The 16,285-nt window shown below is 33.5% G+C and overlaps 1 protein-coding gene across 1 annotated transcript in view; it reads left to right on the top strand.

Moving 5' to 3' along the window:
- The window catches only part of GRID2 (glutamate ionotropic receptor delta type subunit 2), a 1,393,316-nt gene that overhangs the window by 732,695 nt on the left and 644,336 nt on the right, over positions 1 to 16,285 (top strand). Inside the window, exon 3 of the mRNA XM_059923901.1 lies at positions 7,878 to 8,162. Coding sequence (XP_059779884.1) covers positions 7,878 to 8,162 — 285 coding nt within the window. The remainder of the gene's footprint in view (positions 1 to 7,877; positions 8,163 to 16,285) is intronic.

The following is a 16,285-nucleotide window of genomic DNA, read 5'->3' on the forward strand; positions in this document are numbered from 1 at the left end:
TAAAAACATTTTGTAAGTTCCAAACATATATACATAGATAAAGTAATATTTAGTCAATATTTTTATCACTTTTATCACATCATTATTGGTAAAACCACTCTAGGGCTTGACTGGAATTATACTTAATATTTCATTGTTGCTTCTCAGTACCTTTTCTCATCCTTGGCCAAATATTTTGTATATAATCTTCATATTTGGAGCTGAAAGTATAGAGGTAATGCCTTAATCCCAAATCCAAAAAGAAAAAAAAAGAGAATGGTATCAAAATCATTATACTTTCTCTTTTACATCTGGGAGGCTGACATTTTCTGAATCTTGTAGTAAGAGAGAGTTACATGTCTTCCAGTTATTTATATGGGCCTTTATCTTTAAAAACAGCGATTTTCTACTTAGTATGGCCCAGGCATTGAAGTCTGTGCCAGGTCTGAATCCCAGCTCTGCCATTTACTAATGGTATGAATTTGGACCATGTATTTAACTTCATACATTCAAACTGAGCCAGTTTATTTATTTCAAAATGAGAAAAATAAAACTCTTCTATACAGGGTGGTTATGAACAGTAAATGGAAAAATAAAATGACTTATAGTAGGTCCTAGGTTAAATGTTTAGTCCACCTGAGGCTTAGATTATGAATTATAACTAAAGGTTCGTGACGGCAATAGATGACTGAAAAAATAGTTGACTGAAAATTGTTCAGTTGAGTTCATTTGATGACTGGTAATCAACCATTTTAGCCATTTATATTCTCTGTAAGAAAAAATTGTCTTAATGCTTTTTAATTATAATTAAATGAATTTTTCCATATTCTTACTTCCTAAGTAGATAATTATGATTAAATTGGACCTTGTAACACTATATATATATAAAGACCATCTTGATTTAGAAGAATTTGTTTCAAATAATTGTATTTTTGGCAAACTATATTAATCATATGTCAAATTAATCCCACCTTTAATATGCCACCTCTCAGATGGTTGCTGAAAATCATAATTTACGAAGAATGCTAAATATCTGGACAGGCTGAAACTGGTTTGTGTTACTATACTCTTACAACTATAAAAGCAAATGTCACTTGTGTTTTGGTAGATGAAAAAGGAAATAAGCAATTATAAATACTATGCTTGTGATTCATTAATGAATGAAATAGAAAAAAAAGTTAAATTAAATTCAGCTCTTGTAGAAAGAGTACAAATCTTTCTTATCTGCCATGGAAGCTTACCTTATTTTCTCATCTATAAGAGCTTACTGATTATAAAATTCAATATTGATTAATGATTTTTCAAGAAAAATAATCCATCATATTAAATGCATTGATCAATTCTGAAATATGTCCTGATTTCAGATATTATAAAACATATCTGAGAAAGTGCATACATTTTATTTTTTTAATTAATTTTTATTGGAGTAGAGTTTCTTTACGATTTTGTGTTAGGTTCTACTGTACAGCAAAATGAATCAGCTATACATATACATATATCCCCTCTTTTTTGGATTTCCTTCCCATTTAGGTCACCACAGTGCATTAAGTAGAGCTCCCTGTGCTATACAGTATATTCTCATTAGTTGTCTATCTTATACATAGTATCAATAGTGTATATGTGTCAATCCCAATCTCCCAATTCCCCCCATTCTCCCCTTCCCCCTTGGTATCTATACATTTGTTCTCTACGTCTGTGTCTCTATTTTTGCTTTGCAAATAAGATCATCTATAACATTTTCCTAGATGCCACATATATGCGTTAATATATGATATTTGTTTTTCTCTTTCTGACTTACTTCACTCTGTATGACAGTCTCTAGGTCCACCCACGCCTCTACAAATGACCCAATTTCCTTCCTTTTTATGGCTGAGTAATATTCCATGGTATATATGTACCACATCTTCTTTATCCATTCCTTTGTTCATGGACATTTAGATTGCTTCCATGTCCTGGCTATTGTAAATAGTGCTGCAGTGAACATTGGGGTGCATGTATCTTTTTGAATTATGATTTTCACTGGGTATATGCCCAGTAGTGGGATTGCTGGGTCATATGGTAATTCTATGTTTAGTTTTTTTAAGTAACCTCCATACTGCTTTCCATAGTGGCTGTATTAATTTACATTCCCACCAACAGTTTAGGAGGGTTCCCTTTTCTCCACAACCTCTCCAGCACTTACTTTTTGTAGATTTTTTGATGATGGCCATTCTGACCAGTGTGAGGTGATACCTCATTGTAGTTTTGATTTGCATTTCTCTAATAATTAGTGATGTTGAGCATCTTTTCATGTGTTTGTAGCCATCTGTATGTCTTCTTTAGAGAAATGTCTATTTAGGTCTTCCACACATTTTTTGATTGGGTTTTTTTTTTGATATTGAGCTGCATGAACTGTTTGTATATTTTGGAGATTAATCCTTTGTCAGTTGCTTCATTTGCAAATATTTTCTCCCATTCTGAGAGTTGTCTTTTCGTCTTGTTTATGGTTTCCTTTGCTGTGCAAAAGCTTTTAAGTCTAATTAGGTCCCATTTGTTTATTTTTGTTTTTATTTTCATTACTGTAGGAGGTGGCCCAAAAAAGATCTTGCTGTGGTTTATGTCAAAGAGTGTTTTTCCTATGTTTTCCTCTAAGAGTTTTATAGTGTCTGGCCTTACATTTAGGTCTTTAATCCATTTTGAGTTTATTTTCTTGTATGGTGTTAGGGAGTGTTCTAATTTTATTCTTTTACACATAGTTGTCCAGTTTTCCCAGCACAACTTATTGAAGAGGCTCTCTTTTCTCCATTGTATATTTTTGCCTCCTTTGTCATAGATTAGGTGACCATAGGTGCATGCTTTTATCTCTGGGCTTTCTATGCTGTTCCATTGACCTATATTTCTGTTTCTGTGCCAGTACTATATTGTCTTGATTACTGTAGCTTTGTAGTATAGTCTGAAGTCAGGGAGCCTGATTCCTCCACCTCCATTTTTCTTTCTCAAGATTGCTTTGCTGTTTGGAGTCTTTTGTGTCTCCATACAAATTTTAAGATTTTTGGTTCCAGTTCTGTGAAGAATGCCGTTGGTAATTTGATAGGGTTTGCATTGAATCTGTAGATTGCTTTGGGTAGTATAGTCATTTTCACAATATTGATACTTCCAATCTAAGAACATGGTATATCTCTCCATGTGTTTGTGTCATCTTTGATTTCTTTCAACAGTATCTTATAGTTTTCTGCAGACAAGTGTTTTGCCTCCTTAGGTAAGTTTATTCCTAGGTATTTTATTCTTTTTTGTTGAATTGTGTAAATATTATACGTTACGTCTGAGTTGTAGAAACATGAAAGAATGAAGTCTTCTTAGTTTATTATTGTAAATAGAAAGAAGATACGGGTCACTTTTTGGGATACTTTTATTCTTATTAACTCTATGTATCCTCTTTTCCTATACCTCATCCCCACTCACAAACTAAGAAAATTAGAAAAATAGGGAATTTCTGCTTTCCAGTTATGGTTATATTGTCAACAATATTATTGGGAAAAAGGAAAGGAAAGTCAACGAATATTAGATGTTCTGCAACAGTCACCTCAAAGAGCATTGCACTTACAATCCACCAGACTTATGTGTTCCAGAAAGGGTTACACATCAGAACTACTCAGATAACATATCATGATGCAAATACATGACTACCAGTAGAACCTCTAGGAGTGAAGTTAGTCATCTGTATTAAATCTCTACTTTGAATTCTGATGCAAGGGAGATTTTGGAAACAATATGGTAAATAGATTGGGAGCTCTTTGAGGATAGAATCTGCCATGTATATTATCTAGTCTCCAAAGAAGTTCCTGGCCCATTGTTGAAAGTTGATAATTAAGTGTTGAAGAGTAAGTCTATGAATTGAATGTACAAAAGTCCTGATGCAACTTAAAATCATTAGAAGATGTTATATCAGGAAAATTGGTCAATATAAATAAGTCAGAAGAAATATCACAGGGGATAAGTGTATTCAAGAAGGATGGTGCTATCCAAAATTATTTACTGAGTTCTCATTGAATTTTGAATAACATATAATCAGTTTCAAAACCCTTAATAGATTTTATTTTAATCTTATTTTACTTAATAAAAAAATAAGACAAACTGATTAGCTTCAAAAATGAAAAAATAGTGCACATGGACATCATTTAACTTAAATTTATGTATTTAGACGGAGAACTTCATTTCCATAACTGCCAAATGACCAAAAAGGGTGAAAGTGTTGCTAATTGCAGTTGCTATTAGAAAGAAAAAAGAAAAAAAAGAAAGCAAAAAAAAGAAGAAAAGAAAGAAGGAAAACAAGAAAGAAAAAAAGAAAGAAGGAAGGGAGAGAGGGAGGGAGAGAAGGAAGGAGGGAAAGAAGGAAGGGAGGGAGGGAGGAAAGAAAAGAAAAAGATAAAAGGTATGCTTTCAGCAATTAATGCAGGCTACAAACATCTTTGATAGTGTTACAATTTCAGACAGCTGGAGTCACAAAACCAGCAAGCTGTTCAATATCCTCTATATGTTCGGAGGTGTGTGAGTACATGCATGCATAATTTAAGTAAATCACAGGGCTTGAAGTAATCAGTGGGAAAGCAGCATGCCATTGAGAAATCCTTGGCTTGGATTCTTATAATAAAACAGTGGTGGATACACACATAAACATGCTGATATTTCAAATTCAGTTTTCACACTGTACGTAATGAATTAAATGTGCATTGTATGTAACTAAAACTCTAAATATTGCAGTCCTCTAACAGTCAAGACATGGAATTCTTATAGTAGAAGATAGACTGCTTCACTAAACTTTGCTTCTGTTCTTGGTATAGCCCTTTATTTTCTCAAATCTGTCTTCTGCTGTCATGAGTCTCTTTTTTTATACTAAATTTTATATAGGGCCCTAGGAAGGGTCGATGCCCAGAGGAAGTATATTTGTTATCTTCTCTGCTTCAACCAACATTTTATATTGGTAAAATGGACAAAATGCACATCATATATAGCTCTGACAGGTTGCCTTGCAGACCTATTTTTAATGTGTCCAGCTGTCAACGAGTACCAATCTATTTTAGATGTGTGAGCTCTTTTTTTCTCTCTCTATATTGGGACTACTGCTTTTTACAAACATGAGGATAGGCAATCTCCATTGAGGTTTCCGCGATGGACAGCTCTATCTTTTCTTTGCCATAAAGCAGAAACTAACACACCATTGTAAAGCAATTATACTCCAATAAAGATGTTAAAAAAAAAATTAAGTTTGTAAATATCCCTTGCTTGCTATGGTGAAAAGGCTATTGAACAATGAGTTAGAGACCTGCTTCTTTTTTTTTTTTTTTTTGAAGGTGGGTGTGTGTGTGTTCTTAACAACTGTAAACCATTGAAGGTTGGGGTCACTATAAGAGGGATGCATGTCTATGACTTGCAGGCTACTACTCTCCCAGTCTCTTCCTATGAGTAATCTAACACGATGATTCTGCTACTCTTTTTGAGTCTCCGAATCCTTCTCCAAACAGTGTTCTAGGATGCGAACATACTGACAGTCACGGTTGGCATTGCAGTTAAAGCTGATTTTCCATTCTGGACTACGTGATCTCTAAATTACCTTTCAGATCTAATATTATATGGTTTTCTGATTGCAAATTTGATGATTCTTACTTTGATTTTATAGGGAAAATTCAGTTATTCTTGCTAGTATGTGTAGCAGGATGGATAATACCAAATAGCAGATAATCTTAAAATAACACATTTTGCTTATATAATTTTTAGTATTTGCTTAATTTGTGTTCTCACTAACAGAGGTTAATGGAAGTAACATAGTTGATAGGAGGAAATCACAAATTATATACTAAAGCAAATTTTTCTGTTAAAGAATGATTAATATATGACTCTTCAGAGTTTATCTTTCTAAATCTGAAGATTAAAATAGACAATTTTCATGTATTGTTATATGTGACAGAATATAATACTGAAACTTATTTTTTCATATCAAACCTCTCTATTTATAACTTTGTAACTTTTGTGGTAAATTTATATAAAATATTACGTTCATTTGATCACTTTAAATTATTGTGATCTAAAGATTGAGTTCAGCTGTGTATACCTTAAGGCACTTTTCTTAATTTGATATTAAATGCTAAATGAGCCAAGTTTTTAAGCAAAATCTTTTTTAAAAAGTGAATTTCTACTTGCTTATATAAACAAGCAATAGTCTTGTTTACTTCTGTAGTGAAACAAACTTTTGACTAGTGTTTTTGCATAAATTCATTGAAAGTATAACTATAAATCTGTATTGCTTCCTATAAATGTTGAATTCATGAACATGAATAGGTTCTATGTGTGATTTTTACTGAAACTTCGCCTGCAATCTGTTATGGTCTAAGAAGCATTGATCACTGATGCTGTCTTTCACAATTATTTGAAATCATATTACCTTGCTCATGCTTGAAAATTATGTCCCTAGTAATTATTAATTTATTTGTATGTGTTGGTTGGCTTAACATTAATCATAATAAATTTATTTGATATTTATATGTGTGTCACTAGTATAGTACTTCTAAACTTTCATTTTGTCAGCTTTCATTAACTGGCCAATTTATTACATGGAGGTACTTATCGTCTAACTTTTCTTTCAAATTTTTCAAGATATGTACAATCTATAATAAAGTTTGAATCCTGAGAATGTTATATCTAGAATGCATCAAATCTAGAATTAATACTGGAACAATTATGTTGTCTTATCTTCTCAAATGGAATTAATTTTGCCTTGATTCTTTCTATATTTACTTTTGATTTTATTTCTAAACTCTTGACTTCAAAGATTGGCATTCTGAGATATCACTTCTGAACTCTTTTTTTCTATATATGCGGTGTCTTTATGTTTACTTATAATTTATATTTTTTCTAGTTTTAAATAGGTTTTGAAGTAAGAGTATATGCATACACAGAATAATTAAAATGAAATTAAAATAGAGATCATAAGCCGTGTAGTAGAAATTAGAAATTGTTCAGTTGGAAACCAGAATGAGATAGTTTCTGAAATGTAGACCATGAGTTTTCCTTTTTGATTTCACCATGAGTTTTCTTTTTTCTTTTTTTTTTTAAGTTTTTTTTTTTTTTCTGATGTGGACCATTTTAAAAGTCTTTACTGAATTTGTTACGATATCGCTTCTGTTTTATGTTTTGGTTTTTGGCTGCGAGGCATGTGGGATCTTAGCTCCCCGACCGGGGATTGAACCCACACCCCCTGCACTGAAAGGCGAAGTCTTAGCCACTGGACCGCCAGACAAGTCCCATGAGTTTTCTGATAAACAAGGAAAAGAACAAAAACATTTTCATTTCTCCAGTTTAATAGGAGAGACAAGTGTCATCAAAGTTTTAGATACCAGAATGGCTGTTTTCTGTGGCTAGAAATTCCTTCCTCAGACTCTTCATCTCCCCCTTCATTTATTTACCATTTTGCATATTATCTCTTTTCTTAAAACCTTGTATTATATACTCAGTAAAGAGTTACCTTTTCCCTGAATTATACATTGAGAATTATAAAAGTATAGCTATCACTCTAATTGGATGCCTATCACTCGAGAGACAAGTAACAGACACTGAATCATCTCTCATCCTCACAATAATCCTGAAAGATTCATGCTATTTTACCCTCTTTACAGATGATGAATCTGAGACCAAAAGAAGCTGAGAAATTTGCATGAGGTCAAATAGCTAATTAGGATAGAATTCTTGATCTGTATTCCAATAGCACTTTGTAATGGGAGGATCTCCTCATGTAGAATGTTCCTTTAAAAAAAAAAATGTTTCCATAGTTGTAGAATAGCTGTGTAAGCTTTATTCACTGTTCCTCAAAAAGAGAAAATATGTGAAACCTACTGACGTTTGAATATTACTGTGCTTTCTTGCAGCCTGTGAACTCATGAATCAAGGCATCTTGGCCCTGGTCAGCTCCATTGGCTGCACATCAGCTGGGTCCCTCCAGTCTTTGGCAGATGCCATGCACATCCCCCACCTCTTCATTCAGCGCTCAACAGCTGGGACCCCAAGGAGTGGCTGTGGACTCACCCGGAGCAACCGGAATGATGACTACACTCTCTCTGTTAGGCCACCTGTCTACTTAAATGACGTTATCCTGAGAGTGGTCACAGAATATGCCTGGCAGAAGTTAATTATATTCTATGATAGTGAATATGGTGAGTGTTTGTTGCTTGTATGAGTTTTGTAAGCTGGTATTTGCATGGCAGGTAACTTCGTTAAAATCTTGAAAAATTTAAGGAGCTTACTTATTATTATCTGTGGTTTTCATGTCCTGTCACATTCTTCTTACAAATCTAGTGGCAACAACAGAAAACTTTGTTAACACCTCAAATTCAATCTTTTGTACATATCTCGATCTTCAAATAATGGGAAGTCATAAAGACAATACTGTCTTTCTCCTCTTTCAAAAAGATTTATATCTCTATCTAATAAGAAAAAATCATTTGGGACAGATCCTGGAACACTTAAAAAATTGCCCATTTCTATTTTTTGGTTCAAAAAAAAAAATCTAAAGTATCTTGCTTACACCCTTGTGTAGACTTTAGTATCTACTTAGTACTTAACTCTTTGAAGGTCACTGAAATTATATCACTTTATATTTATCCTGGCATATTGTCTACAAAATGAAATCTCGCACAAATACTGAGTAGTATAAAAATACTTATTTTATTTAACTTTCTAAAGTAAAACACAAAGCGTTTTACCTAAATTTGCCATACTTTGAGAAGACACTTTCTCTCAGTAGTTTTACTTGTGTTACATTAAGAAAACTAAGCAAAAATAATATTATTTTTGTATAAGTATTTTTTCCTGAATTAATCTACCTGCTTTCTAGCTGACTGATCCCAGAGATTTTCAAATATAGCTTCTCTTTTTTTTGTCACTAGGAAGAGAGGAAATGGAGTAGAGATCTATACATTCAAATGAGAGGAAATAAACAAGATTCTGATAAAGAACTTATATTTTGAAACATGTGTTTCCTTAGAGATTTGCCTTAAGAAGGAGTCTTAGAAAAAAATTTCTATTCAGTATGGATGGGCCTAGTTTTTACATTTTTATTTTAAAAAGTTAAGAAGATTTACACTCTACAGTGCAACTTATTTTTCTTGCAAATAAATAACTATTTAAAAATGAGTTCTCTTGTCCTAACCTACTCAGCATTTTGAACTGTATAAGAGAACAGTTACACAAGAGTAGGCCAGAAAGTGGCATCAATAGAACTGAGCACAAACAGGTTGGCAGAAATCTGGGAAGCAGCAAATAAGAGCTCCTGTGGACTCCCAAAGAGGGAGAGCAAGTGGCAGTTTACATTAGCCCTAAATATTCAAAGGTCACATGGGGTTTTGGCAGCTGAGTTCCATTAAACTTGATGGGTAGGCTTCAGACAAAAGTCTGTGGCACTCTCTAAAAGCACAGTCCTTTGTCTCCAGGACGGAAATCCTTATTTTGTTGCTTAATTCATATTAGTTAGGGGTCACAGAACAAAGACCAAGAGACTGAAATGAATAAAATAAACAAAAAGGAAATAAAAATAATTGGCTCATCACTAAAAGTAAAGATGGAACACAAATCTGATAGTCACTGATAGGATTATTTAGTGAATATAGTAAACTCTAGCTCTGGAATCAACATACTGAGTATGCCTTTGTCAATTTTTTCTAGTCAGATTATCACAACATTAAAATGAGAACTTTATTCTTTGATTATAAATGTCCACGAGGAAAGAATATTCCTTGTTAGCTTGTTTCCAAGTCCTACATGGATTACAGTTAGGAAATTCTTGTAAGAGAAGACATTTTAATTACTGATGAAGTAAATTTTTTTTAATGTACACTAAATTCATAGTCACACACTCATTTACATACATTTGAAATTCCTCATTCTCTTTTCTTTTGTTTTCCTTTGACTACATAAGATGCTATAATCACAGTGTTTGTATCCTCTGCTAGAAGCAGTGTTTGTTTTAGGAATAATGAAAAACATTTTCCTTTACTCTGATGATAAACTTGACTTTAATTTATTATTTAATTTAATAATTCATGAAAAAGTACCCTGCTTGTACTTATTAAATTATTTCCAGTAATAGTCTTGTTCAATGAAACAAAATTTTCCTTTGATACTTACAATAAATCTTGCTAGTAAAGAACTGGGCTAGAGTCCAAAGTAAACATCAAGCTATCCAAATACCTTGTGCCTTGAAGAGAGCTACATGTATTTACATATCCATTCATCAATGTCCTCATTTTAAGTTCAAACATCAGAATTATACTTGACTTTTATCTCGGTTATCAGGAATTACTTTCATTAAGGAATGGATTAAGCATCATCCGTGGATGGAATCAGGCAGCCTGCTGGAGCCAAATGTTATTGAAGATATATTTTGCTTAGAAAAATATACTTAAAGAAAAAGATTAGGTTTCTTATCCAGTTTATTAGAGAAACACTTATTTCCAAAGCAGTTAATCATGATTAAGGGCACAGTGTAAAAGTCTACTTTAAATTCCTTAACAAAGAAAATTCAAGTCTTTGATTCTAAGTAAATGGATAAAAAGGGGAAAAAATGAAACCTTATTTGAATGGATTGATTCAAGACATTTTTTAAAAGGCTTGAAAAGAGGAAGTGTTGAACTTTTAAAAATATGTCATTCAGGAAACGTTCATAGCTCACTTGCTTAGTGCAAATACAAAACATGAGATTAAAAGTTTTACAGAATGTAGTCTTTACTTTTAAGAAGCTTACAATTAACGAAAGAGAAATATTTATATGACTCTCTTAATAGAGAAAATAGTGTGTTGTGTCATGAACGATGCAAACTGAATGCTAGTGGTGTGCAATGAAGAAAGTGTTCAATTTAGGCAGCAGTGATCAAAGCAGGCTTCAGGGTGCACTTTGATCTTGATTATTGCCTCTCAGAATCCTACCTAACTTTAAGTGTGTGAGAGACGGCCATTCCAATAGACAGTGTGAGCAAGTCTTGCAGCAATAAAAACATTAAAAAATAGTATCTCTGAGCATTTTTATTGGCCAGGCAGTAGAATAAGTATTTTACATTGTATCATTGAATTTTCTCAACAGCTATATGAGGTAGATAATATTTACGATTTTACAAATAGGAAAACAGAAACAACTGATGGGTAACTTGTTCACAAAACATAGATAAGAAGCATCAAAACTGAGATTTAAAGTCTGACCAGAGCCTGTCTATACTCCTATCCATGTATAATGAGAATAAAGAGGTTGCAGTGAGCTATCACCCAAGAATATAGCAAGGGATAATCTTACAGAGAACATGTATTGCATCCAAGCTCTGTTGTAAATGCTTTACATGTATCATCTCATTTAATCCTCACAGCAGCTCTGTGAGGTAGATGATGGTGATGATGCTGGTGATGGCCATGATTATACCACAAGTGTAAAAAGCTAAAGTAGTAAGAGGTCAGGTGACTCAAAAGTAAGTCCAAGAAGCCTGAATTCAAACACTAATAGTCTCCTCCAGTCCCTGCTCTCAACAACTGGACTATTTTGATACAATAGAAAAAGCATAAGAGTAATTTCTGACACTGAAAATTTTTAAAAAGTTTACAAATGACATGTATAGAATCATTTTTATTAAAGAGAGATAATGTCTAACTTTAAGCCTGCAGATCTTCAACATGTTAACATCATTCATGGAAAAATACTGTATGTCAATTCGGATGGTTTGGTTATCGTTGGAAACGTGGAAACAGGGCAGTCACTGGCTCAAAGTAGGCTGACCCCCAGCAGAAATAGCTGCTTGCTTATGAAATATATGTTCTCCCTTTTAAATTGAGAGAGCAATACTTCCAGTTGAAAAACTATATTCCCTAGTATTGCTTACAGCTGGGGGTTGCAATATGACACTGTCAAGAACTGTGAAGGGTCTGAGATTTTACCCGACTTGCAAGCTAGCGAGTTAGCCTGCCTCAATCTCACAGATGCTGGCAGAAAACACTACACTCCTGAATTAGAGAGAGAGATCTTTAATACTCAGGGCGCAGCAAGCAGCGTGAGCCTTGTATTAATTAAAATTTTCTGCTCATAACAGACACCATTAAAATAAATAGGCAAACTACAACCTGGGGAATAAATTCTAATACATATATCTGAAAAACTTATGTAAATACATAGGCTATATAAAGAGCTCAGAGAATTAAACAAAACTCCAGCAGAGCAACAAGACACCAATAAAAGTACACAATTGAAAGTGCACAAAAAGTTTGTGCAGACAATTCATATAAGAAGATATATATAAATGGCCAATAAACACAAGAAGAAGTGCTAAACATAGTCCACAGGTATATGCAAATTAAAACTAGATACTGGGGAGTTCCCTGGTGGCCTAGTGGTTAGGATTTCAGGCTTTCGCTGCCATGGCCTGGGTTCAATCCCTGGTCAGGGAACTGAGATCCTGCAAGGGGAGTGGTGTGGCAAAAACAAAACAAAAAAACAAAAACAAGCAATGAGGTATTAATCAGTACCCACTAGACTGGGTAAAGTCCAATACTACACGTAGACAAGAATGTGGCAAACTGAAACTCTCCTACTTTGTGGCTGGATGTAAAAATGTACAACCACTATGGAAAGCTCTTTGGCAGTTCGTTACAAATTTACGTATGCATCTACCACATGACTTACTCATTTCACTCCCAGGTATTTACCAAGATAAATGAGAATGTATATCCTCACAAAATCTTATGTAAGAATGCTAGTATTGGCATTATTCATTACGTCCCAAACTGGAAACAACCCAAATGCCCATCATTTTGAAAATGGTTCAAGGAATGGTGGCATGTCCCTACAATGGAATACTATTAAGCAATAAGAAGAAATGAACCACTGAAATATTCAACAACAAAATTTTGAGTGAAATAAGCCTGAAAGAAAAGAAGCACATGCTGTATTATTCCTTTTATATGAAGTCCAGTAACATACAAAACTAATCTTGGTGATCCAAATCAGAAAGTGGTTGCATCTCTGGACCAGGAGTGGACTGTCTGGAAAAGGACACAAGAGAAACTTCTGTTGTAACAGAAATATTCAATATCTCATTTTGAGTGGTAGTTACAGTGGAACACAATAAATGTTCTTTAAACTACACATGTAAGGTCTATTTTATTGTAGGTAAATTATATCTCAATAAAAATTTAGAAGACAGAACAACCTATTAGATATCTGAAAAGTAAAAAGAAGTAAAGAGAAAGAAAAAAAGGAAAAAAATTAATTTGCCTATCAGAATTGTAAACTAAATATCATAATTGAATCATGATCACTTAGCAATTATTGAGTCAGACAAAAGGTTAGAATTGAGTGTAGTGGACACCTAGAACCCAAGTTTGGTAGTAGATCAGAATTACTGGAAGAGCTTTTTAATCATCATCATACCTCAGCTCCATCATAGACCCCTGGAATGAGAATTTTTGCAAGGTAGGCCCTAGCAACATACATATTTTAACAGCCCCCCCCCCGCAGGTGTTTCTGATAAGGCCAGCTTTGTTCCTAGATGAGGCATTTGGAGACAAGAGATTTCAGCAAGTATCTCCTTCAACATCTTTGATTGGTAACATTGTTTCCCCTGACAGAATCCTCCAAGCAAGAGAGAAGTCACTGTACTCTGAAGGAGCCTGTCTCATATAAGGATACCGGACATTTCTAATTGGCAGAAAGCTTTTCTCTATATGAAACTTAAAATATATTGGACAAAATGATCCATTTCTAGAATAATATAAAATAAGTAATCCTTTTGCTTGTAATCATTTATCAATAAGTAAAGAAATGATTACATCCCATGAACTCAGTCTTCTACTGCCTAAGAATTTACCATTTTCAACCTGATGTGTATGCTTCTTAGATAGTCCACCTTTCTAAATGCCTTTATCCCTATCTATTTCACTTTTTCAATATTTCTGTATACAGTCTGACACATTTATTGGTTACACAGTATGTCTCATGCTATCTTATTGCCTTAGAGAGGTGAGACCTTTACCTCTTTTTAGCAAAACAAAAACCACTTGTAGCTTATTGTGTTTTCTCATAATTTATGCCTTTTAAACATTTTATGTTAAATCTTTATCACATTACTCATTATATTGCCCTACCCTTCCAGTTTCGCATCACCCTCAATTTGCTTAGCCTGCTGTTTATGCTTTCAGCCAAGTCTCTGAGAGGAAGTTTGGTCAAGTAGGTGGAGTAGAGTATCCAGGAAGGCTCATTAGAAGCAGCTGATAGTGTCCAGGCAGGCTCACTATCAGAGAGGTCTAAGCAAGGAATTAGTTGAATGTAATAGCAACTAGATTCCAGAATCAAGGAGTCTTGGAACTGACAATATACAGAAGCCAGAAAGTTATAGAAGTGGGTGATCTTTAAAATAGAATAAAAACATATAGATTGCTTTAATGGGAGGTTTCTACTCTGAGAATATTGAAAGAAAAGTTGAATTTCAGGGATGGGTGGGCTGAATAGAACTGACTTACAAGAGTGACATAAGCAGTAAAGTTGATGTGCATTTCATCTAAAGAGCTATTTGGGTTATTTAATTTCCTTTGCCTAAACAAATATTGGTTCCACAGCTGAATATTGGAATGAACCTATTTGTAGATTTATTCTATGGGTCCAGTTATGGAGCCTGGAGGGGTGATATGATGATAGGGATCTGAGCAGCTTGTAACAGTAACGACATAGAGACATGAACTAATTGAAAGTAGTCAAATATACCCTCTTCCCGTAACCTCATCTCTACTTCAGTTCATGTGTTTGCTTCATTCTCAAGCTAGACAGATGGCATTGGTGACTTCAAGCATATTCTTACAGATTATTATACTAGAAAAAGGCCCTTTCCCTTCTTTGTCCATACATCAGTATCATACATATGGCTATTTATCCACGTATAAAATCTCAGGCTCTCTTTGGGTCCTGTGCTTATTCTGGAATCAAATAATTTGTTCAGGGGCATGGTGGGCTCTCAGTCACCAGCCTGAGTTACCTGATGACCCTCTGGGTGAAGGGTAGGCATACGTGGACACATGTGCTTTCCTTGTCAGCTCGAAAGAAACTTTGCTTATAAGAAAAAACAATGGATTAGATTATTATAATCTTATTAATTTAATTTTTTAAATTTAATATTATTAAATTATAATATAGATGTTTAAAATTATAAATATTTGTCTTTATAATTCACCATTTAAAATTGCTTTTAAAATATACTCTTCGTTAGTTCAATTTGTTTGTTTTTGTTTGCTTTGGTCAATTTAGACTTATTTTATGTTCTTAGCCTTTCTGACATTTGTCTTAAGATTTCAGAATAGTCTTTTCTATTTTATAATAAGACTTTTGACCAAATGTAAATATCAACTATAATTTGTTAAACTAGGTATTTCTGAAAATCAGAGACATAAACATACATAACAGGTTTTGATAGAATATCTTAGCATGGAAAAGACTAAATGAAAATATATTTCTCTTTATATACAGAAATATTTACTTTTTGACATCCATATGCACGAAAACAAAGAAATAAATTCAAATTTAAGGATTAATGAATGGATTGTATATGGACTCCATCGCATTCTGCAAGCACTGATTTAATGATCCCAGATTAAGAGTCAGTACATAGTTGAATGGCCTGAGGTACTTAAGCACTACCCTTCAGTACATCGCCCTTTCCTTACAATTAAATTGTCATATGGTAGAACTCTTTGAAATGAACATTGGATGGATATCAGCATGAATGCATTCCTAGGAATCACAGTATTTATTCCGTGCAGACTTGATGTAGGTTTAATAAAATGGACACATTCCTCTTGATTTATTGCAAATGTTTATAATTACCCTGAGGGTGTTATCAAATGTCTGATGACTATAATATTATTAACTGTCTCTCTAGACAGTGATTTATAAAGTGATTTATTACTCATTTGGCTACTTTCCAGCTTTCAGTTCTCTCATTCACTTCAATGTACATCAGTAAGCATATAATTAATCCAAGCATCCCATTGAACTATTTTGTTTTCATTAGTATATATTATGTCAGTAGGTAAAAATGATATATTCTACTATTTTGGATTTGTTCATCAGTAAAATGTTCTAAAAATATTGATTAGCATTACTGTAAAAATGACTTTCATGCTGTAACATTACGATCTAATGTTAAAATCACAAGTTCTTATCAAATAGAAAATCTCAGTGGATCCCTATTGCTGGACTGTGTCACCTTAAAATCTCATACAGCACATTATTATCATTATTTTCTAAATACATCAC

The sequence above is a fragment of the Balaenoptera ricei genome, chromosome 5 (genome assembly GCF_028023285.1).
Source record: "Balaenoptera ricei isolate mBalRic1 chromosome 5, mBalRic1.hap2, whole genome shotgun sequence".
Lineage (NCBI taxonomy): Eukaryota > Metazoa > Chordata > Mammalia > Artiodactyla > Balaenopteridae > Balaenoptera > Balaenoptera ricei.